Raw genomic sequence first — 22,783 nt, 5'->3', positions numbered from 1 at the left:
GTTTATCTCTGAGTGATGGCGTATTAAGTATTCACAATATACTTCACGTTTATCTCGCAAAGGTAGTTATTTACTCATTAAATCAAAATGTGCCCAAACGCTGCTTTTTTCGAAGATGAACTACAGGATATCTCTAGTGTATTTGGCTGTAGACTGTCTGAGTGCATCACATTATTAACTAACATTTAGAAAATCGATTTTGACATTTGTGAATCGATTTTTTCACCCACCCCTACAGTCCGGGACAGGGGTCTCTGATCTTTATATTGGGTTAACATTTTCAATTGATTCCAACATTCTCCCCCTGTGAGCTGCAGACTATGGCTTAAGATATATAAAAACAAGCTGTCAGTAAGGGTATGCACCAAGCTACTCTTTCTTGCAAATGTATTTGTTTATGTGTTTGTATGTATGTGTCTTAATCAGCCCTATCTGGCTAAATGCCAGACCAGTGTTTGGAGTTAAACAAGCTTGGCGTGAGCTGCCTGGAGGAAAAACCATCCTCCTCCAGCTGAACAGTAACCGCAGCCCACGTGGGTCCATCCTGCAGTGTAGGATAAGGTCTAAGGTCATTTCACTATTGTGTGTGGTTATATAAATGTTAGTGGCAACTTGAGGCAAAGGTCTGCTTTGCGTAGTTAAACCTCAGGAGGACTGATAGGTCCTGACAGACAGGCCTGGTCTCACTCCTGGTACGGCTGCCTCTGTTAACTGCAGAGCCTCTTCTTTTTCCATCTGCCTCACTCTCCATTGTGTTTATCCTCCCTTTTCTGTCCTCCACTGTCCCACTGTCTGTTTCCCACGTGTCTATATACCATATTCCTCCCCTTCCTTCATCCTACTTTACATAAGCTGGAGCACAGTCAGTGCTGACTGCCACCAGTGAGGATAATAATGACTGCCAGTTTTGCAGTCAACACTATGCTGGAAGGCTTCACCAAGTTGTGACCAGCCCTATAGAGCCAATCACAATGTTTCTTTACAATAACGTCCGGATATAAAACCCCTGCATCATGTACATACAATTTAATGGCGCAAAGCAAAAATAAATGTCAGTTTAAGCAAGGAAAGAAGTAAACGAAGAAGAATATAAGTTATAATTAAGCTAAGTATAAATGAATAAAGCAGTGGTAAGGCGGCTTCCCACTATGACAAAGGAAGCCACCAGTTAGTCCGACCAGTGGTGAGATGTCGCTGTTGGGTAGATTTGGTTTAACAAAGATGCTAGCAAAGCAACACAGTCCATAAAATAAACACAGCAGAAACGTCAGCTGGCTTGGACCAACTGTGTTTAACTATATATCTTTAAAGGTCACAGTTACGGCTGAAGATGACAACACAAAAAACAAGTTTGCCGATTTCAAATATCTCCACAATTCAAATCAACTGCTAGTGGTCTATAAACGCGAATGTCTGTCCCTGATTCACCGTCTCACTGACTGAGTGATGAAGTTACCGCATTAGTCAGCTGAAGCTTGGGAATCCCAGAATGCATTTCACACCAACCAGCAGTGATGTCAGATTTTGAGCCAGGCTAAAAGCTGTTGTAATTTTCACTGTTAATATGTCACTTTATTAAGTTTTAATATTTTTTCAGGTGAGAAAGTAACCATTTAGATTGCCAATGTGCGGTCAGTTTATGCAAATAACACCTATTTGGAAAATTGCTCTGACGTTTTTGGAGATGTGAGGAGCCGCTGGCCGGGTGAGAGCAGCAGGTCATCTCAGCTTCTCAGCTGCTAGCAGCCCAACTCCTGAGATGATCGGCCAGTCAGCGTCCATCATCATCCCGGAGAGAACATGATCCAATTAACTGATCTGTGCAGCTCTTTGGTAATTTACCACTGGCTCTGATTTCTCTGTAGCATTGTGATATATGATATAATTCCTTTTGCAAGATAAATGTCCGTCTCGCAGATTAAATCTAACAATTGCAGCTGTTCTAGTTTAAATACTAGTCTTGTCGCAGATCTACAGTGAGTTCAAACAAAGTTAACATTACAATGGAAGAGAGGGAGCAGAAGGAGTCGGAGTCAGCTAGAGGAGTAACTAAGTAGTAGTCTTTTCTGTATTTTGCTTTTGCAAACAATTCACATTCAAGTTTATCATGATACTGCTGTGTTAAAAAGTCTCGTTTGGGAGTGAAATTGGTGCTCTTTAAGCATACTAAAAAAACTAGAAGAATGCAGTATGTATTAAACCGGTGGCTAACTTAATGTAGTACCTGGCTACCACACATGGAAGTCCAGTCATTGAAATGCTGCATAATAGCTGTAATACATAATTAAGCTAAAAATCTCCCAAAAGGTCACCTTTAAGACTCATTTCAAGCAATGGCTTAAGGCAAACTAGAGCTGTGATCACTTTTAGCCAGACATGTGCACAATGTATTTTGTCTTTTTCTTCTTGTGTATTTGTATTTGCATATTGTTACTTATACTGTTTTCTGTTTTTTGTTACCTGCCTAGGGACTACAGAGATATATTAGCATTCTTGTTAGCTCCGGCATGTTTACATCTTGTATTTTATACTGATGTTTATTAATGTGCTCTGTCCCTATCAAGTAAACAAATAATAAAATATAAATAAATACATTTTTTTAATCAGTTATACCCTGATTTAATGTAGACATCTGGGCATCTTATTACATGCTGACCACCTTAATGAAGAGTTTTGAAAGTAGAGCAGTAAATGTTTTTCCAGCCCTTGATTAGGGTCAAAAATTACTCAGAAGTTTCCTGAAGTGGGAAAAACTTTTAGTGGTGAGTCGGCCAAAGTATTTTCAGATTTAAATTATGTACATTCAACAGTCAGGTGAGTAGGCGAACTATTTTAAATATGGATCTATATCTAGTAACTATCTGGAGTTGCTTCAGTAGTAGTGAGGTGAACGGCTCACCTGTGTGGGAAACAGGAAGAGGTGGACTGTGAACAAGCTGAGTAGGTGCTGATCTAATTGTAACAGGACTGAGAGAGCTCTTGGTTTTAGAGCGATGCAACGATGACTGTGACTAACAAGGGCATGATAACTCAGATATCCTCACACACACACACACATACACACACACACATACACAGAGGTGCAGTGATGAGGGGGACAACAGACAAGCCAAAGTCTGACTGACCAGGATAGATAACAAGGAATCGTGTGGGAGTAGTGATAACAGCTGCTGTGGATTCTGTCTGTCTTTTTGCTCTTACTTGCACGTTTGTGTACACACACATACACGCACGCAGGCATGCGCACTCACACACACACACACACAACCTCACTCGATACTGAAGAGAACGCTTGGAGCTTGAAATATGCCCACCGATAAGAGGAATAAAATAGAGGCAACCAAGGGGAGAGAATTGTACCTGCAGGAAGAATTGGATTTGCCTCCCTTTCGAGATGTGTCGATTGAAGAGACAAGCAGGGAGCCTCACAATGCCTGTGACGGCCAAACGCAAGAGGGGGAAAAGGGACTGAGAGGTGCTTTTGTCTCCATCCTCTCTGTCCCATTATCACCCGTATCGCCTTCACCAGAGACAAGACACTGCAGTGGGCTTGATCTCATGATCAAATCTATATGGACGAGTGGGATATGTGTGTCAGTTGGGGGAGTGGAGGACTGCATTGTGTCTCAATTGTGATCCTCTGGACTCACATACACAGTACTCAGTCGTATCCATCTAAATATAGCGCATTGAATCATGCAGACACCTTAAGTAACACTCCTCCACAATCTAAAAATCTCATTCAGCTTCTTGGGGAAAACTGCCTGGCAGGCAGTGCAAATCGGTGTCTTTATCATTGTTCAGTGTAATGGCAGAGTAAGTGGATGGCTGAGACCTTAATTGTGTCAGTCTGCTACAGTGCTGTTAAGACAAGCTTGTTAGGCCACATTTTGTCTTCTTTAGCCCCCTTCACTCCACAGAGATTCATTCCTTCCTCCCACCACAGCTCTCTCTTTTCCATTTGCATGCAGAGAATGTTCACCAACTATTTTGCCTCGCAGTGGCATTTTTAAACGTGGCTGTCAGGACTGTGTGCGGGTGCGTGGGGTTGAAGGGTGGTGTGGGGGTGCTGAGATGTCATGAGACATGGGTCACATGATGCCTGCAGCTGACCTTTTTGACCCCTAATGAGCATACTGTGTCTATAGATGGAAAAGGCCCCGAGGACAGTGACCAACCGCTGCGTGCTTGCCACAATGGCACCACCTATTGCCCTAAGTCTGTGCATGTGTTTGTGTGTGTGTGTGTGAGAAGTTTCATATATATATATATATCCATTATTTGACAGTGATGCAAGGATCTGTATAGTTAAACAGAAATATTAAAAGGTGTTTGAGTTTTATATTTGACACAATAACTGCACTTTTATGGAATTCATGGTTTTCACTGTTTAAGGAATAACTAGGTTATAGCTGCGACTGATGATTACTTTCATTCAATCATTCATCATCATCAAGTATTTTCTTGATTAATCTATTAATCATTTTGTCTATAAAATGTCAGTAAATAGTAAAAAAAATGCCCCTTATAATTTCCCAGAGTTTAAGGTAGCGTCTCCAAATGTCTTGTTTTGGTCAAACAACAGTCCAAAACTCAAAGATATTCATTCAGAAAAGCATCAAATCTTCAAATTTGAGAAGCTGAAACCTGCAAGATTTTGGTGTTTTTGCTTAAGAAATGACTATAACGATTATTTGATCTTCACAATAGTTACTGGGTAATTTTCTGTCTATTGACTAATTGATTGACCGACTAATCGTTGCAGCTCTAAACTATGTGATGGTTGTGATGGCGGGTGATGTATAGCAAGAAAATTGCAGGGCAAAAATGCTGAATGTATGTTTGAGGTAAATTAAGAAACAGTTTGTCCACCAGAGAGCACTGACAAGTGTATTTTTAAAAATGAAAACTAACTGAAAAAAGATGTTTATGTTGTGTTTATGTGGAAAAAAAAGGTTTCAGCCTCAAAAATCCAGTACCAATGGGATTCAATTTGCAGTGTATTATAATACAACTTCTGACATGCTTGCTTGTGTGTGCATTGAACTGAAAGCTGAAACTTCAAACTTACTACATATTTAATTTAAAAATGGTTCTTTTTAGCTGGCTGTAAAAGAAACAATGGAGACTTGATCACACCAGGACTTTGTGTCATCCCATTGGTCAGTCCTGCTGTGCTGTACCCACTGGCACTGCCTCAGGCCTCCTCGAAGCAAGGGCACCTTCACTGAGCATCAGCACCCTCGTCTGCCAGCACTTTGTTCCCGAACTCATCTCTTGTGCACAGATACAGCCTGTGACATCGCACAAAAACTCAAGAGACAGCCTATGAGAGGTTTGCACAGTTGCCCTGGGCGTTGTGTGATCGGTCCAATTTATCCCACAAATCCTCCCTGCTTCCCTTCTTGTCTTTCCTCCTCACATATCCATCCCTGCGCCGCTGCCAAGTTCCACTCGGTTGACTGAATGGTTGTGAAAGGGTTGTTTAATCTGTTTTTGGGGTTTGACTGACCCTGCTCTATCAGCATGTGGCTTTCCAGGTGCAGGCACTTTGTCTCACGCTTTGATTTTTAACATAAGCATAGATTTTTGTTCTGATATTTCGGCCTGTAAAAACTCAAAGATCAAAGTTGATGGCGTGTTAACACTTTTATCGACTGAATCTTTTTGAATTGACATTTTTTGTAACTTCAAAAAACTCATTTATTTGGTTCACAGCAAGTTCTAAAAGATGATCAACAGTTGAAAAAGGAAGAGATAATTTTGTCAGTCGCTGTTAAAAATGGCCAGATTATTGTCAACACCTTTTGAAGAGAGAGATTTAACAGATTTTTGCCTGTGTTTACACATTTCCTTTTCTTCAGGAGGCAGTGGTGCATGAGAGACTGAAATACACTTTGCCTCCAAGCTATATCACCAGACTTTAAAACCGCTGTTCTCTATTCCTTCTCTGACCATGACATATTTTTAGATGTAGATCAAAGGATAATTGATAGAAGAACAATTTGTCCACAGTGTTCAAAATCTGCAACTTCCCATCAGGACCATGTAGATACAGAATATAGGTGATAAAGTGACAAAAATGGAAAAGGTGAGTGATTAAAGGGTACTTCAGATGTGGAAAAGCTGGGTGCCTAGTCTTGCAATTCGCGGCTCTTTACACCCAAGTATAATTGATTTCGACATGTTCCTCTCTCTGGGATATTTACAGCAGTCAGATGAATGTGAAACAGCTATTCACAGCACATTCTATAGTATTGAATCACAGCACATACTGTATTGCAATATATTGAAAAAATTGCAGTATCAATGATGGTATCACATCCTACTCCCCCTCCCACGCCTCCCCCAACAGAAAACCTCTCTCATTTCTTATCCTGCTTCCCTGCCCTGAAACACACAGAGCCCCTGGTGTGGACTCTGGCATTGATCTCTATGAGAGAAGATGATCGATCTCTCTCTCTCTCTCTCTCTCTCTCTCTCTCTCTCTCTCTCTTTCTCTCTCTCTCCACACTGCTTTTTCGTCTTTCTCTACTTTGCCTCAAGCTCCCTCTCTCTCTCGCTCTCTCTTTGTATGTCTCGAACTCTCTCTTTTTCTGTGGTAGACTTTTCCCCCCTCAAAGCTTTGGACAACCTCCATCTCTGCACAGGAGCTGGAAACTTTTTTTTTTTTTAAACATCCAACATAAGTCTATTTAAACCTTGAAACTCTCTTCATTTTCATGCAGAAATTGCATTAAATATTGCACATGAACATACACACGGTGGTACACGGAGTATCTGGAGAGACTGGGTTCATCTTGTGTGACCGAGCACAGTCGTGTATTCTTAAGGGACAACACCCTTTCAATTTCTATTGACTACCAAATGAGGGGAAGCAATGAATGGACAGCTCAAGTTTCCCTTGGCAGACATGTCCATTTTATTTAAGTGTTTTGCCCTCCTAACAGGCTTGTTGGCTGGCTTAAATAGGACTCCTGTGGGCTTGGCGAGTATGAGCGCTTGTTTTTTCGTCACTTTTTTTTCTTTTCTTTTTCTGATTGTGTTATCAGTTGTTGGAGCTGACAGGGGGTTGCTGCAGTGGTTAGTTTGTGTTCATGTCCTTCACGTCTGTATGGACAGCGAGGGAGTTGGTATAATAAAATTTCCCTCACAGGCCAAACAAGCGCAGCTGCACAGTGCGAGCATGCAGACATTTATTATTGAGCAGCTTGCTTTCATTATTCATACTAGTGGGTTTCTGTGCACTCAGCAGATAAACTTCTTTGAGTCTGTTTGTTCATCAGACACTCTACTCATTGATGTTGGCACACAGATGTCTATGAATATTTAGTTTTGCATGTCTACAGTGGGATAAACCATGTTTGCTAAATGAATGTCTAGAGCAATCTAATCTTTTTGTATCAAAATACAATGCAGGCTGTGTCCAGCTGCTCACTCAGTATAAGGTTGGTCATTGATCATGCTCTGAATACAATATAGTGGACAGTAAGCCATTGTTGAGTCTCAGTGATTTCTATTCATACGCATGGAAAATATTTGAAGGGGAAACTTTGGTTTCATTGCTGTCTTCTCCAAAGAGTTGTATGAACAAAAAAAAGACAGCCATATAACTTGAGGATACATATGAACGTGTTTTTTTGTTACATTGTTAATGATAATGAAATAACAGGGGTTGTGATTTTCCATTTTTCAGTGGTCAGTGTTGCAGTTGTTTTTTTGTGTTTGTGTCTGAAGCAACTCCTGAAAATTGTTTACAGCTGGCAGCCAACATTATAACAACCCAGAAAGCCAGCCAGTCAGTGAAAACATGCCATCTGAGTACCTGAATACCATCTGAGTGCCAGTGTGCCAGCATGCTCTCTTTGATCAGTGCTGGCTGTGTCAAGAGGAGAAGCAGTGCGTTGTGCTAAATGACTTGCTTCCTTCACACCCCTGCTTGATTGGGACCGCTTATTTGTACATGAATAATGGCGACAGACAAACCGGAGGGACCGAACGATTGAGCTCAGGTGGGGGGAAAACTTGGGGAAAAAAAAGCTTCACACTTCACAGAACAGCCTTTGTTTATGTAGATGTAGGCAGTGTTTCAGAGAGAATATCATGAGAAACACAACGCAGACAAAAATTCAGAGTAATTGAAGGTAGGAAGCAAGTTTATCATGTATCCATATCTCTCACCAAAGTTTCCCACTACTGGAAAACCTCGTTACCAGCACGAGAGTTGCAGGTGTATTTTTAGCCCAACAACAAGATGTCTGTGTGTGTATGTTATAGCACCTCACTGGTGAGAGGGCCTGAGAGGTGTCATCTCACTGCTGAAAGGTTGCTGGGCCGGCTGGTACAGAATTTTAATTGGCACAAAGACACACTGGCACATGCCACGATATGTTCTGCCAACATGATCTGCAGTGATGGGAGGGGAGGGAGGTCGGGGGCTCGGGGATGTTGTACTGTCTAACAGGGGGTTGCTGTGTGTGTATGTGAGGATGTTTTGGTTATATTGGCCTACTGTTTGCATAGCGTTTTTGATGAGAACTTCTGCCAACCTCATAGGTTGCTGTCAGAGAACTGCAGCGTGTTCAGTGTGTGTTTGTGCATGTTATTTCATTCTGCACATGTGCACCAGGGACCTCTTACTGTGCAGAGGAGCCAGCTTTCCTCTCCTGTCAGTTTTGACAGGCTGTTCCCCACCAACAATGGCAAAGCATTAAAACCTGGGTGTACACAAAATGAACTAGTGTATTACGTCTTGTCAGAAGGAAAAAGTGTTTATAGCTGTTCTGAGCGGTCACTCTCAGAGGTGGGGCTAAAAAGCCTGCCGTCATCGAGATGGGCGAGATGCGATAATCAGTCAAATGTGTCATGGTTCTGTTCGCAGTCTGACTCTGTGTCCCTAGTTGTTATTCTCCTCCTCTCAGCCTTTTCTCCTTATGTTAAGACGGGACTAGTTGGAGACGGCTGTTTTGAGTTGTATCTTTAAAGACTTCTAGCGTGATATCATTGCCATTATTAGTTAGACTGTATTCACTGTGTTTCAGGGGTTTTGTTTTTCTGTTTGCCCTGTGTTTTTCCTCCTGTGTTTCTCATACTTCTCCTCAGCCCGCTTTTCCCTCCACACCTGCCCCGCATCCAGTCTCGTTAGACCTACCCCGCTCCCTGTGTCTTCCCCAGCCAATCAGCTCCCAGCCTGCCCATGTGTCTTGCCACCTGTTCCTTGTTGTTTCAGTTTATATTTAAGACCTGGTTTTCGACTCAGTTTTGTTGGATCCTTTGTTCAGTCTGCTCTGTTTGTGCTGCATCCTGTTTCTGTTTTGCCTTGACCTGCCAGCTCTGTTTTTGCCTGCACAAGCCTTAAATAAAGAAGTTATTCTTCAGCCTCGCTCAGCCTGCAGTCTCCTGCGTTTGGGTCCAGCTGCTCCGTTCCACCTAACACAAATGTGGATAACGGTGCCCACTCAATCCTTCCTTGAGGGCGTCCATTGTGTTTCGTTCCTTTGCACATACAAAAAAAGTGACCAGAGCAGTTGTGTGAAGAATTTTAAAAACTAGAGCTTGAGGGAGAAATTCATCTAATGCTTACTTTCTTACCTTTGCTCACCAGACCAGACAGGTCATTGTCTTGTCACAACCGCCTATTCGATGCTCCAAGCAGCGATTTGGTTAAACCTTCCTGACCTCTCTATACACTACACAACCTGGGTGTGAGGGACGTTCCTGTGTGAGGTGGGGCATCTGATAAAGCTTGAGTGATCCTGAGGTTTCAGGCCTTATTCCTTTCACTATTTAACCGATGAGTCCAAAAATCTCAGTCGTGTTCCTATTTCGCAAGGACATCTGATTCAGTTGTATCCACAGGAGGACAGCAAAGTCAGCATTTTATTATCTTGTGAGTCTGGCCATGTGAGCTGTTTTTAAAGATAATACTGATGGAATTCTAGCCTGATGTGCTAATGAGAGAGAAAATGAAAGGACAAATAGCATTTAAAAATTTATAACGGCCTCATTAGCATAACAAAAAAAGATGAGCTAGATATTATTTTTCCTGTTGTCTCTGCAGTCACAAAAAATGTCTTCTAACCATCTAAAGGAAACAGCAGTCCCTTTAATAAGTTTTGAGTTTGACAGCATTCATTTCTTTTTTTTTTTTCCCCCTCTGCTGTGTTTTCTTTGGAAAATGAGCTGTGCTACATGTCCTGCACTGCATATTCACATTACTGATTTAAACCAGCTGCTGGTAAGCTTCGCCTGCTCCCTCTGCCATTGGCTGCTGTGGCTCCTTCAGCTTCCCTGATTTGATGTCTCTGTGTTTTTTTTGTTTGAAGCTGTTCATACTGCAGGAAATCAAGTCCACAGTTGTAGTGCACAAGTTCCCGGATCACCAGACAAGGGCAGAACATGTTCAGGCTAATTTAACATAGAGAATACAAGCATCTACAAGCTGTGTTGGCTCTGAGGAAGGATTTTTGGGAACTAATTTACCACACATTTTTTGTTTGCTACTTAATAATGGACGCAGGGCTGTTGCAGCAGGTGAATCATTGACCTGTAGGTTACAGGATGTAAATAACTAAAGGACAAATCTGCTCCTGTGGTTGCATTTACTGCGTCTTACTAATGTATTCTGTATTTGTGGAAGCACACAGTATGTGGGCCCTTGAATAGAACCAGACACTTAATCTGTGCCGTGTGTTGGATTCTGTTGATTCATGGTGATCCAGTGAGAAAATCAGCTTGACTAACTGTACAGACCATGAATTTTACATCACTTAATGATGAGATCTCTCTTATTTCACAAGGCTGTGGCCGTTTCATTTCAATTCCAACCAGCTCCCTTGCTGGTTTACTGCTAGTTGCTTTTTCTATTGCCCCTTTTTTCTTTGGCTTTTCTCAGATCTAACAACTGTGGTGGCAAACATGAGGCTAATAAAAAAAAAAATAGCTTCACTGCTGGATAATAGTTGTGTTTGTGTTTTGTTCACATAATTCCTATTCATGTCTGAGATGAGGTATTTGTTAAAGGGAGCATATCAGGCTTTTTGTGATTTTCTGTCATTTTTATAATGATGTCAAGTGTCTGTGTTAAACATGATCAAAGGTCTAAAACTCCCTGCAAGTCAAAAGCCAGGGCTTCAACCTGCTCTGAACCCTGTTTTGCAATATTACCTCTACTTCCTCCTCGTGATGACATCAGATTGTTTTGCACATGTCCACAAACAATTTGGTTCTGTAGTCTTTGTTGCTAAGGTTGTTGCTAAGGCTGTCCTTGTGTTGTTCACGTTGTCCACTCGCATATTTCCGATCAGATTCAGGCTCGAACATGTATGGATGTATTTGAGAAATTTATACTGTATTTCGAGTAAGGAAGGGGAAAAAGAAGTGAAATCCGACTACTACTGTTTGTTTACGTAGCTTTCGGCGCCACCATAAGTCTGCCGACGGGAACAATCATAACAATCAGAACAGAGTGGGCTCATAGGGGAAGGGGCCTTAAAAAGGTGGTAGCTAAAACAGCCTGTTTCAGACAGACAACTGAATTTTTTTTTTTAACTGTAAATCATGCAAAGATATACCAGTACAGCCCCAGAATATAAATATAGACCTGGAAATGTGCATGATACATCCTCTTTAAATAGCTTTTTTCTTGCTTTCTTTGTATAATTAATCACCCCTTCCTTATATAATTTGCTAAAAAAAAATCCTACAGGAAACACTGGTTGCGTTTGTATGGCTGTGTGTGTGTATCTAATTCTAGCTTATAGTGCATCAAGGGTCTTGTGTCTCTACCAAGCCCTCCAGATTAAAGGCCCTTGACCTGCTCCATATTGAGAGGTCCGTGGCTACATTGTGCGACAGTGTGAGTGAATAAATGCTCCATTAGGATTCATTAGAGCCTCTAGTTGGACATATTGTCCTGAGTGCAATGAGCTGCACCAGTGGAGGCCCACTGCTCTCCACCGGCACGTGCCGTCCGTCACCCTGCTTTCTGCTTGTACACAATGGATGAGCAACCCCCCCACCCCCCTCCTAATCTCACTCTAATTCCCTCTCTCATATTGCATTAATTCATCAATCGCTATCACTGCTTTGACACATCACCTCGATCTTAGATCATTCATTGCTTCCGTCACCCATTACTCCGGCTTTTCCTCCCCCACCGTCTTTGTCTCTGCCACTTTTGGGATTTTACAAAGTGACCAATGACATCCTACTGCAACCGTCGCCATGGTGACGGGTGACAGCGGGAAGCACCACCCAAGATGAATGGACCGTAAAAGTAGGAGGATAGTGGTGAAGGGGTTTTTGCAGAGAGGAAAGAGGCTGGCTAGCCCGTAGACTGGATGGAAATAATAAAGAAGGGAAAAGAAAGGGAAATAGCAGGTAGGTGAAATATTTCTTTATCTAGTGATCAACCCCTGATCATTTGATATTCATATGGGCTGCGGTGATATCACTCTTCTATTTTACTGGCATGACACAGTCAGTCAGTGAAGGAGGAAAAACTAAAAGGGACAAGGAAGGAAATGTATTGAAACCAGAGTTCTCCTGTCAGCTGCCCTTTTCATTGAATCAGGATAAAACTGACGGTGGAAGAGTGTAATTTTCTCACAGTTAGTTCTGTCAATGCTGTCACATTCAACCTTTCTTTCACAGAGCAGCTATTGTGCTGAATAGTCAGAAATCTGTCTCAATGTAATCACAAGGAAGTTATAAATGCCTCGTACGCTTTCAACCCGATAAGCCATTGTGGAATAGCAGCCGGGTACTATAAAGGTCTTTGAACATGATTGTCCATTAGCTAAATCTGAGAATGGTCTATTTGTTAGCATAAAAAGAGTCAGTGTGAAATAGCCCAGCTGAAAAGGTTTCTGAACCCATTTTCTGTAGCTCTGCTCTCTTGATGTGGAGAGTTTTTTCGAAGTGACGTACGAGCATAAGTTCGGTCTCACACCTGCTGTAAAAGTCTGTTTAGGGAGAGTGAGTAAACACCACACCACACCACAGCTGCATGATGTGTGAGGAGATATGCTGCCGGTCTGAAAAATATTTAACCAAGAATATTTTGGTTAATATGCAAAGTTTGTCTGTCCTGAAAGGCCTGTGGTTGTGCAGATATGTAAAATCTGTTCACCAGATGATCATACGCATAGCTTTAGTCAAAACATATCGGCTTGGTAAATGGCTACTTTTATTTGGCTGGGTGTGGATTGTTATTTATGTGTTACATGTTAGCCTCAAATCAGCATCTCGGTCAGTGTAGTAGCAGACTGCTCTTTCATGTAATCGGCTGTCTTTCTATTTGGTTAACTGCAAGTAATTAACTATTCTGCAACACTTTCATCTCTGCAGTCTGAGGAAAGTCCTGACACATCAAGAACATAATGTCTTTATCATTTACTGTCTTGTCACTCTACCCTTTCCCCTTTAAAGAACACCCACTGTGCTGCACAAAATGTCTTTATCTGACTTTCTCGTACATTTTATTCCATCTCACTTCTTTAAAGTTAAATATCTCATCTGAGCTCATATTGAATAACTTTTCAACACGACTTGTGTTCATATGGTTTGGTTTATTTCACACAATTTCAATTCTTCTTTCATGAAAAAAAAGGCTTTGTGAGATTAAAGGGACACTTCAAGATCTTTCAACCTGGACCCTATTTTCCCATCATTTTGTGTTTAAGTAACTAATGGAGACAACAATTTTTGGAATTGGTCCATTATTGAGCGGGAGCACTTTAGCCAGCAGCTGCGAAACGGGCTGCAACATAATCCCTTGGGGCAATTGCGCCCCGTCGATGTCCGTCCACTAAAAGTGCTGGTTTTTGCCACTGACAGGTGCAGATTTTTATTATAAGTGTCTGACAACATTTTGGAAAGGATCCCTGCAGATAAATGAAACGTTTTTCTTTACCTTCCGCTCGATCTGGTCTGTTTGTTATTATGTGTAACAAAGTCTCGCTCAAGAAGAAGTCTCGTTCTGAAAGCTTGTGAGAACTGAGTTGATTCCACCTTGTTAGTCACATCTGATTTTACGAGTTTAAATGGGTTTTACTTAAGTGTTGTCTTTCTATTTCTTTCTCTTTAATTTTCCTTTTCTCTCTCTGTCAGAACCAAGATAATGTGTAAGCGATTTCTTATGGGAACCCATGAGAAATGACAGCACTTTTCTCATGGGAATAGCGCTGTCATATGTCATCATGTCATTGTATAGTATGGAAACCCTCTGTGGACAAATACAGCATGTTTGTGTGTGTGTGCATCATGTATGTGAGTGCCTCTGTGCAGAGAAAATCCTCTTTTCCCTCCTGTGAACAGCAGTCTTGTGTTAACGTATGTCCAATCAGTGAGGCTAGCACATGTACGCTGCAGTCAGTAATCACACACACAAACACACATTTTTGAATAGCAAGGCAACTCAACTGTGTTTACTCACTAATAACGTGCTAACCCATATCACAGACATGTAATTGAGCCTGTTGTACTATTAGAGAAAAGAGCTATCATCCTAATTTAATGTTTTAATGATTCATTATGCAAATAAACTGTCTTGTAACCGTGCAGTTCACAGCAGGAGCATCTCTTCTATATGAAAAACCAGCCCTGAGGCAATCAGGCGGGTAGGATCAATACCATCACTTAAAGATACTGAAATGAAAAATATATTTTCCAGGTTCTTATCCTGTGTCCCTGCATTAATCATTTATTTATCTCTTATTACATGCTTAATATGATTCATGAAAAATGTAATATGTAAATACTGTCAAATGTAAATATATTCTTGACGTCTCGATTGTGAGGTGACTGGCTAACCCCGCCCATCATATGAAAGCACACTTGATCCTCATCTCAAGGGTAGCAAGCAGAGCAATATCTTAGTGTGTGTTTGGATATCAGCTGACAAATTCTAGTTTACATGTCCAAAGAATGCAGTTGAGATCTAATTTATTAATTCTACCCCTATCCTCCTCCTGATCAAATAACGCAGGTGTGGGAGGTGCGTGGAGGTCAACAATCCTCTGCAGCTCTGTATCTTTCTACAGCTCCGCATGGCACCTTTATGTGCAAAGCCATGCCCACTTTGAGCAATCCAATCACGTCTGCAGGATTTGATTTAAATCCCTTCTCATAACCAAATCCTGCCCACCAGTTCAGTTTCACTTGGAAATATGTCACGTTAGTGAAGCTAAACACGCTTTAATTTCTGTTTCACTGCCACTAAAACAGCTATTTCTATGTGGTTTTATGTTAAGGGGCTTAGGGGGTAAGAGTGAATGATGATTCTCTTTCATCTGCTGCTGCTTTGTTTTTGACTCCACCATTTTTTTTTCTGTTACATGTGCTTTTAAGTCATCTGTGAACCTAAAATGGTTGTTTCTCTGTCTGTCATCTTCCTTTAACTACCATTTGAAAGCTTCATGTCCCGTCATAGATTTTTAAAAAATTTCATTCACCCCCTTAAACAAAATCATCCTCAGAAATAACTCTTAGGTAGGAGGAACGTTGTTAAGAGAACAACACATTCCTTTATGGAGAGATGAGGAAGTGGAGAAGCCTTGAAGAGGGGGAGATGAGCACAGGGGGGGAGGGGTACAAGAACAGTGAACTTGCCCAGCAGATGCATTCGTCATCATCTGTATGTGTGTGTGTGTATATGTGTGTGTGTTAAATAAGCTAGCGTGCATGGATGGCAGAGGTATACACAGGGTTGTGACTGATTTTGATTTTAATTTGCTTCTCTATTTATCTTTCCGTTTCTGCCTGTACACCGGTATCCAGAGACTTGAAGCGCGACATATAGTAACACTTTTTCATAAACTAATGAGGTGAATAAAGGTAAATGAATGCCTTACTGATTGCTGAGAGAGCTGAGATGTGGGTTATGCAAAGGAAGATGTAATGTACATTTTAGGAGGAGTATATTAACATTATCATTTTCAGTATTTTCCTCCATCTTTGTGTTGTGTTTTTATTTGTGTGTTTTAAGTTAAGATCCCTGTACTTACAGTGGATGTTACATTAGAGAGTGTTTGGCCTATATGTTAAAGGTCAACACAGTAACAGTTGAGTTTACACCTCTACCTTAGCAAGTGGAAGCTCAAGGGTTAACCCGACATTACCAAGACTACCAGAGGCTGTGAAAATGTCAGCGAGCATTGGGCCAAGAGGTGGTCCCAATCAGGAGGGGTGGGGAATGTGTGTGCATATGTGGGTGATGGAGTGATTGTAGGACATTTTTTAAAAAAAAAAAAAATCCCCAAAGAGTAGAGAGAGTGTCTTGTTATTTTAAAGGTGGGCAGGGATTTGGCGCTCTGTTTGGGTTTGTGGCAGAAACATCGCCCGCACACCTCCTTCAAACTCAGCTTTGAGAGGTGCGAGCTCTCGTTCTTTCCTTTTATGGGCATTGATGCCCCCATTTTAAGACGCTTCCAAGATGAATCACCTCAACAAAGCCTTCTTTACCGGACTCCCTCTCTCTCTCTCTCTCTTGCCTCTAACCATCTATAGCTGGGCCACTTCCTAGAATAGCCCTCCTTGCCCTACATTTTTATGGATACCATCAATGATGATGTTTATTCCTCAGCGAAGGCAACACCAGTAAGAAAACAGCGGGATATTACGAGTGCCAGATGTCAATTAAAGTTTAATCACTGTTTTAACGAGGTCTAATCACTGTCAAGCCCAGTCGATCAGTCAGTCCATCTGAGCACCTGGTCTCCACATCATTGCACCCACTCGCTCTAATTAAAAACAAACTACAGCAAAGAGACAAGGTGTTGTTAGTATGATTAACTAGTGTTGTCACAGAGGGAGTCAAGCTGGTAGATGGCGTCTTGCTCTGTACATTCCTGATTTCTTTTGCTCTCAGTTCTCAACCTTCTTTTGGTTAAATGTTCAATTTTGTCATCGTGTTACCTTCAAGATTTGTTTCTCTTATCTTTTCTGTCATGTTGTTTAACTTATTACCTAAAACCATCTTTGACAGTATTAGCTATGCTAGCACCGCAGCTCTAGAGATGGCAATGTCGGTCAGTCCGAAGCTTAAGTCCAGACTGAAATATCTCAACAACCATTGGATGGATTGCTATGAAATGTTGACCAGACGTTTGTGGTCCCCAAAGATTGAAACTTATTGATGTTGGTGATCCACTGACTTTTCCTCTAGCGCCACCAGCAGGTTGACATTTTTATATTTTAGTGAAATTTATAAGGGCACGCAAAAGGGCAAGTGGTATGATTACTCTAAACATATTTCGGTTCTGGATCATTGCATTATGTGTGTCATTGTGTCTTCGGCCAGCCGTCTTCTCATCTTTTTTTGGTGTTGGTGTGTAGTAGTGGAGAACTGGGCCTAAGAAAGTTGGCAGTGAGCAGCCTTAATTCCATTAGCATGGATGAGTGGGCAGACAAAGTGCTGAGGTATATTAGCCAGGTTATGCATGATGAAAAGGACAAGACAGTGCTAAGTCAGTCAAACAGATGAGGTAATATGGCTGTTAGCAATGTTAGGACATTACTTCCCTGCTGTTCCATTACATTTCATATTTCTCCAGGATCCTGTTTAACTATACTTCCCACAATTAATTCCCTCTCTACATGCCCTTTTTACCCTTTAACATGTCATATTCTGTCATCTCTCCCTCCAACCTTTTTTTTTTCTCTGCCTCACTTAGTTGTGATAATTCTGCTGTGGCATTAGGAAAGCAATCAGTGAAACACATTTTCTCCTCGCTATTTCTCTCTTCTAGTGAGTGTTGTAGTAGGCAGCAAATTTACAAGATCTGTAAAAAGACTTGATGCACTAATGAAGTTTTGTCTCCTCTTCCATTTTCCCCTCTCCCCTCCTCCATCCAACTCCTGTAGGTAGCGGTGTCGCAGCAGAAGGATGCCGCTAGTGAAGCGCACCATTGAGCCCAGGCACCTGTGCCACACAGTGCTGCCAAGGAACATCAAGAACGAGCTGGAGTGTGTGACTAACATCTCCTTGGCCAACGTCATCCGCCAGCTCAGCAGCCTCAGTGAGTAGCAGAGACACACACACACACACATACTGCTCACTATAAGTTGATTAGCTGACCATTCAGCTATTATATACTGAGTCAGCTGATGCTTTCCTGTTAGTTAGTTTTAATTCTATCCTGCCTGGAAAATATTTAGTAGGCTACATCGCAGACATCAGAACATTAAAAGATTCAGAAAATGATTTTTGACACATTTGATAATCCTTAGCGATCAAGATCAGATTTCATGATTGCATTTTTCACACAGGAGCAGTAAAGTTTATGTGGATTTAATTATAAACTTTTAAAAAAGGTCAGTAAAGGTTAAAAATAAGTTTTATTTTGTGTGAATTTGTATGAGTTTTAAATACTAAAATTTCAAATCCTTGAAGAGACATTTCGTAAAAGCTGTGGAGGAGATTTGGATACAGATAGAAATATCTAAAAAATGAAATATTTAAAGAAACTGCATATCATGGTAATTGTTCCTTTGGGGTAGTAAGAAAGCCTGCATATTAACTACTTTCAGATTTAAAAATTTAGATATATTTGATAAGTTTCCAGAATCATAAAATCCACTCCAGTGAAAAGCAATCATGCATGATGTACAATTTTGGTATTCTTGACTATTTACAAAGCAAATCTAAAAATGCACTTCATTATTAATGACTTAATGTGGCATATCTTTCGGTTGGCATAGTTTTAATACAAAGCTGTGCTCAGGGAAAGGTAAGAAAACACCATATGGTCATGACTCATGAGCTATGACATGAATCCTCTCAGATTTATAGAGGCTGAAGGGCTCTATTTTCCCGAAATAGGGCGTAGGCGCAGATCCAAGTCTTAATTCCTGGCGTGTGGCGCGTGTGGGTGAGGCCAACACATTTTTGCAACTTTCCCGTCCATCAGCACCGGCGCACTCCGGGCCCAGCCAGGCGCAATGTGGAGGAGAGACTGAATACATTATTATAGTGGGAGGAATGCATTACGCACAGGTGGAGTCTTGGCGGGCTTCAGTAATGACCAATCACGTGAGCTCCTTTTAAAAGCAGCAACAGGTGAAATGAAGGAGAGAGATGTAAGTGAGAGAGAGAAATGAATTCACCTCTGTGAAGCCCTGGAAGTTCCAAAATATACAATCAGGACACCCCAAAATATTAATATACATCAATCCAAAAAATGCTGACAACGGTAGAATGAAAATAAAGCTGATGTGGTCTCATGTGTGCTGCTGCTTATTTTGTGCAAACAATTAATTGAGGATAAGTAATACATTTAAACTGCAGCTCTATTCCTCCACTGCATATTTGAAAGTCCTCATTTATGCTTTTAAGTATATACGACATCCTTAAACAAACAGATACAATATTGGGTTTGGAAATTTGCCGGTTAGTGTTTGAAAAGCAAACAAGTTTTATCACTGTTTGGTCAAAATATTTAAATGATGAATGAGTAGGGAAGGTATCCACCCTGTGCTGGCTGTGCGTAAAATAAGCAGGACTGTGTTTAAACCTGTTTTCATAAACATGTTTTATCTGTTCACAGTATATAGGATGTTGATGTAGGCCTACTCTGTGCACGGTACAGGACCTCCGGTTGTCAGATGCTATTTTACACACTGATTATATGGATACACATCCATGCATGTAGATAACTACTGCAAATATTTTGAGACTTGGCTGTAAGTGGCATAACTGAGAAAAATCACTGTAATGATCTTAGTGACTTGACAAAAAAAATATTTTGATTCTCTAACCTGAATGGGAACTTTTAATTAATAAAAATGTTCACACAGATTCGATGGAGCTCATGACGCATCCTGAGGACAACCACATTACTTCAAATTATTTTTTTGTTGAACTTTGAATCTGTGAGTAACAGGGTTTCGGGTCCTGACCGATCCTGTCGTCACGCTGGAAGATTTAAATAATTAATGAAATTTTCTCTGCTGTGCCATCTGCGTGTAAACTGATACACAGTCCCTCTCTGAAATCAGAGACTGTAGATGAAACACATGTATCGTTCCCACTACTGTGTGATGAGTACATCTGTTAAATAAACGAGGGAAAAGATCCAACATTCAAGTCAAGTTGTTGTGGGAAACAGAATCCGACAGGACGTATTTCTGAACTCTGGGTCACTGGATTACACTCATGTGGATGATATTATTGGTAAAAATCTTCTTTGAAAAATAAAATAGTGTTTTTGACTCCCATGTCAATCTGCAGTAGATGAAAAAACGTGTAGCAAACCTGAAAAGGGCAAATCTTAACATAAGTGAAAAGTGTTTTGTGATTTTGGAGACATCTGTGTGCATGCGCGTCTGCCAACTGAAGCCACAAAAATTGCTGGTTAGGTGACAGCAATCTTTTATCTCAAATGCAATTTCGTGCCAAAATGAACACCAAAATTGCACTGGACCACCTAACCTGCATAAACGAATCCTCGGCTGAGCCTCTTCTCCCTCCTTTGGTGCCCCGGAAATGTCTAAACAGGCACAGACCCACAAAACATAGACTTGCACCCCTCGGGAAAATTGCATGGTGGTGATGAATAAGGGAATATTGGGATCTGAATCTGGATGATGAGAAGAGGAGCGGGCTTCTGGTGATCTCAGACCTGATGCTGATGTGATGAAGTGGAGGTGAATTGGGTGGCGGAGGGTCGCGACGATTCGCACTGAAATGACAGCTAACAGCAACGGAGAGAAGAACAGATTTAAAGTTGGGCAGCTAAGACGTGATAGGCTGATAGAAATCACGGCGGAATCTGATTTGTTAACGAAGATTAAAGCCCCTAATCAGCTGATACCAGAGCAGGAGAAGCAGTGGGGAGAGAGAGGAATGAGAATGAATGAATGAGTAATAGACTTCCTGCTTGAACTTACACTAAGCTCCATTACTTTTCCTCTTCAGTTTCCTTATTTGAAGCCTACTGGGAGTTAATCTGCATCTTACTTATTCGTCACTCAGCTATCACACAGCTGTCTTTGGTAAAAGGTCTCTAGCACTCGTATTCTCATCAGAGCATCCAGCCTGCTGCATAAGGTGCCTTAGGGATTTGCTGTCACCACTGACACAGCGTTTTCTCTAGCTCTTAATATCACTAATTGCAAAATTTCATCTTGAAAATGATGCTATGATACTTCACACAGAGGAATAACAGCACTTGTTTTTAGTGGGGATTTTTAGTGTAGCTTTTCAAAACAGAAGGACCTAATTGCTGTAGACTACAAGTCCCCAGAGCTGACAGTAATGCTGTTTTACAACTCAAAGTGGTATGACAAATGTTGTGCCAAAGAGACATGTCTTTAAAGAAGATGAATAAACATTAGATCTCCATTTTAGAGAATTTACAGTTTGTGTCATTATCAGTTCATTCACAACTAGTTAAGATTTTAAAGGTGCAATATATGATATTCAACCTCACTGGATGTCAGCAAACAACTATTTTCTATGTAAAGATATAGTGAAATATGGCGACCTGAGCAGAGAATGAAGTCACACTACTTCTGTGAGTGTTGTACTCTGAGCTTCTCTGTTCTTTGTTTTGACGGTAAATACGTTATTCCTCACATTTAAGTTTCTCACTTTGTTGGATGTTGGTAATTGTAGTTGAGCACTTAACAGAGGTAAATAAAATAAAATAAAATAAAAAGCATATTCTGTTCCTGTGTGTGTGTGTTTTGCAGGTAAATATGCAGAAGACCTGTTTGGAGAGTTGTTCAATGAGGCCCACTCCTTCTCTTTCCGGGTCAACTCCCTGCAGGAGCGTGTGGACCGCCTCTCCATCAGTGTCACACAGCTGGACCCCAAAGAGGAGGAATGTGAGTACTGTATGCACGCACACTCTTCACCTCTTTCTTTTAAACTTTTTCCTCCCCGAGTCACACCTTTAACCTTCCAGTTTCTATCTGTGTTACTGCACAAAATTGGATGTGCACTTGTAGATGTGCCTTTGTGTATACACTGTGTGATGGAGCTCGCCTGCCCCCCCCCCCTCCTCCCCCTTCCAGTGTTAATGGCTGTTATTAGAAGAACAGGCGGCTATGAGACGTTGTCATTTTTCACCCTGAATAGTACAAACACCCCGGCTTCTATTAGAAACATTCTGCCAGAGTTTCACTTTGGCTGGATGCTCGTTTACCCACTAAAGGGCCTTTTCTTTGTGAGGAGAAATTGGATCTATGGTCAGGCTGTATCTGTTGTGAGCAATAATAAAAAGGAATGCGATAATCTGCGGGAGAGGGGAGGCAGGATGGCAGGATAGCGCAGCTGGAGGAGAGTGCAGTGGGTGCAAAGTAAAAAGAGAGAATCACAGCAGTGTAATACCATGCTCCAAGGTGCCATATCGATTTCCCATGGACCGGCAGTGTGTTTACGGCCTTGCACAATGCTACTCTAACTGCTTCCTTGTCATTGACACGAAGACAGTAAAACGCTTGCTGGGTCGTACTCGCACTGCTTATGGCTTTTCTGTGAATGCAAGGCTTTGGTATCTTTTTACAAGGCAATGAATTGTTTTTTAGTTTTTGCAGAATCACAGGCTTGTTTTTTTTTTTAAACGCAGAGCCTTCCAGGTCCAGATTACTCACAGATTGTTCATCCTAATCTTCCTTTTTGTTCTGTGCTCTTTTTTTTTTTTTTTTTTTTTTTTTTTGCTTCCCCCTTCTCCAGAGGCTTCCATTCTCCGAATTGCTTTGCACCCTGTCATATTACCTCTCCTTCTCCTCCACCTGTCATACTCTTACTACTTCTTGCTTCCTCTTCTTTCTCTCCACT

The 22,783-nt window shown here is 41.3% G+C and overlaps 1 protein-coding gene across 3 annotated transcripts in view; it reads left to right on the top strand.

Annotated features, from left to right (window-relative positions):
- wasf1 (WASP family member 1) overlaps positions 1 to 22,783 on the top strand; it is a 65,589-nt gene that overhangs the window by 11,729 nt on the left and 31,077 nt on the right. For 2 of the 3 annotated variants that reach the window (XM_067571935.1, XM_067571932.1), the window contains exons 2-3: positions 17,866 to 18,020; positions 21,694 to 21,828. In XM_067571935.1, the coding sequence (XP_067428036.1) occupies positions 17,888 to 18,020; positions 21,694 to 21,828 (268 nt within the window). In that variant the 5' untranslated portion in view covers positions 17,866 to 17,887. Of the gene's footprint in view, positions 1 to 5,207; positions 5,336 to 17,865; positions 18,021 to 21,693; positions 21,829 to 22,783 lie in introns of those variants that run through there. The other variant, XM_067571934.1, reaches the window with a different exon arrangement.

This window comes from Thunnus thynnus, chromosome 18 (genome assembly GCF_963924715.1).
Source record: "Thunnus thynnus chromosome 18, fThuThy2.1, whole genome shotgun sequence".
Classification (NCBI taxonomy): domain Eukaryota; kingdom Metazoa; phylum Chordata; class Actinopteri; order Scombriformes; family Scombridae; genus Thunnus; species Thunnus thynnus.
This window is presented reverse-complemented; position numbering and strand designations above follow the sequence as displayed.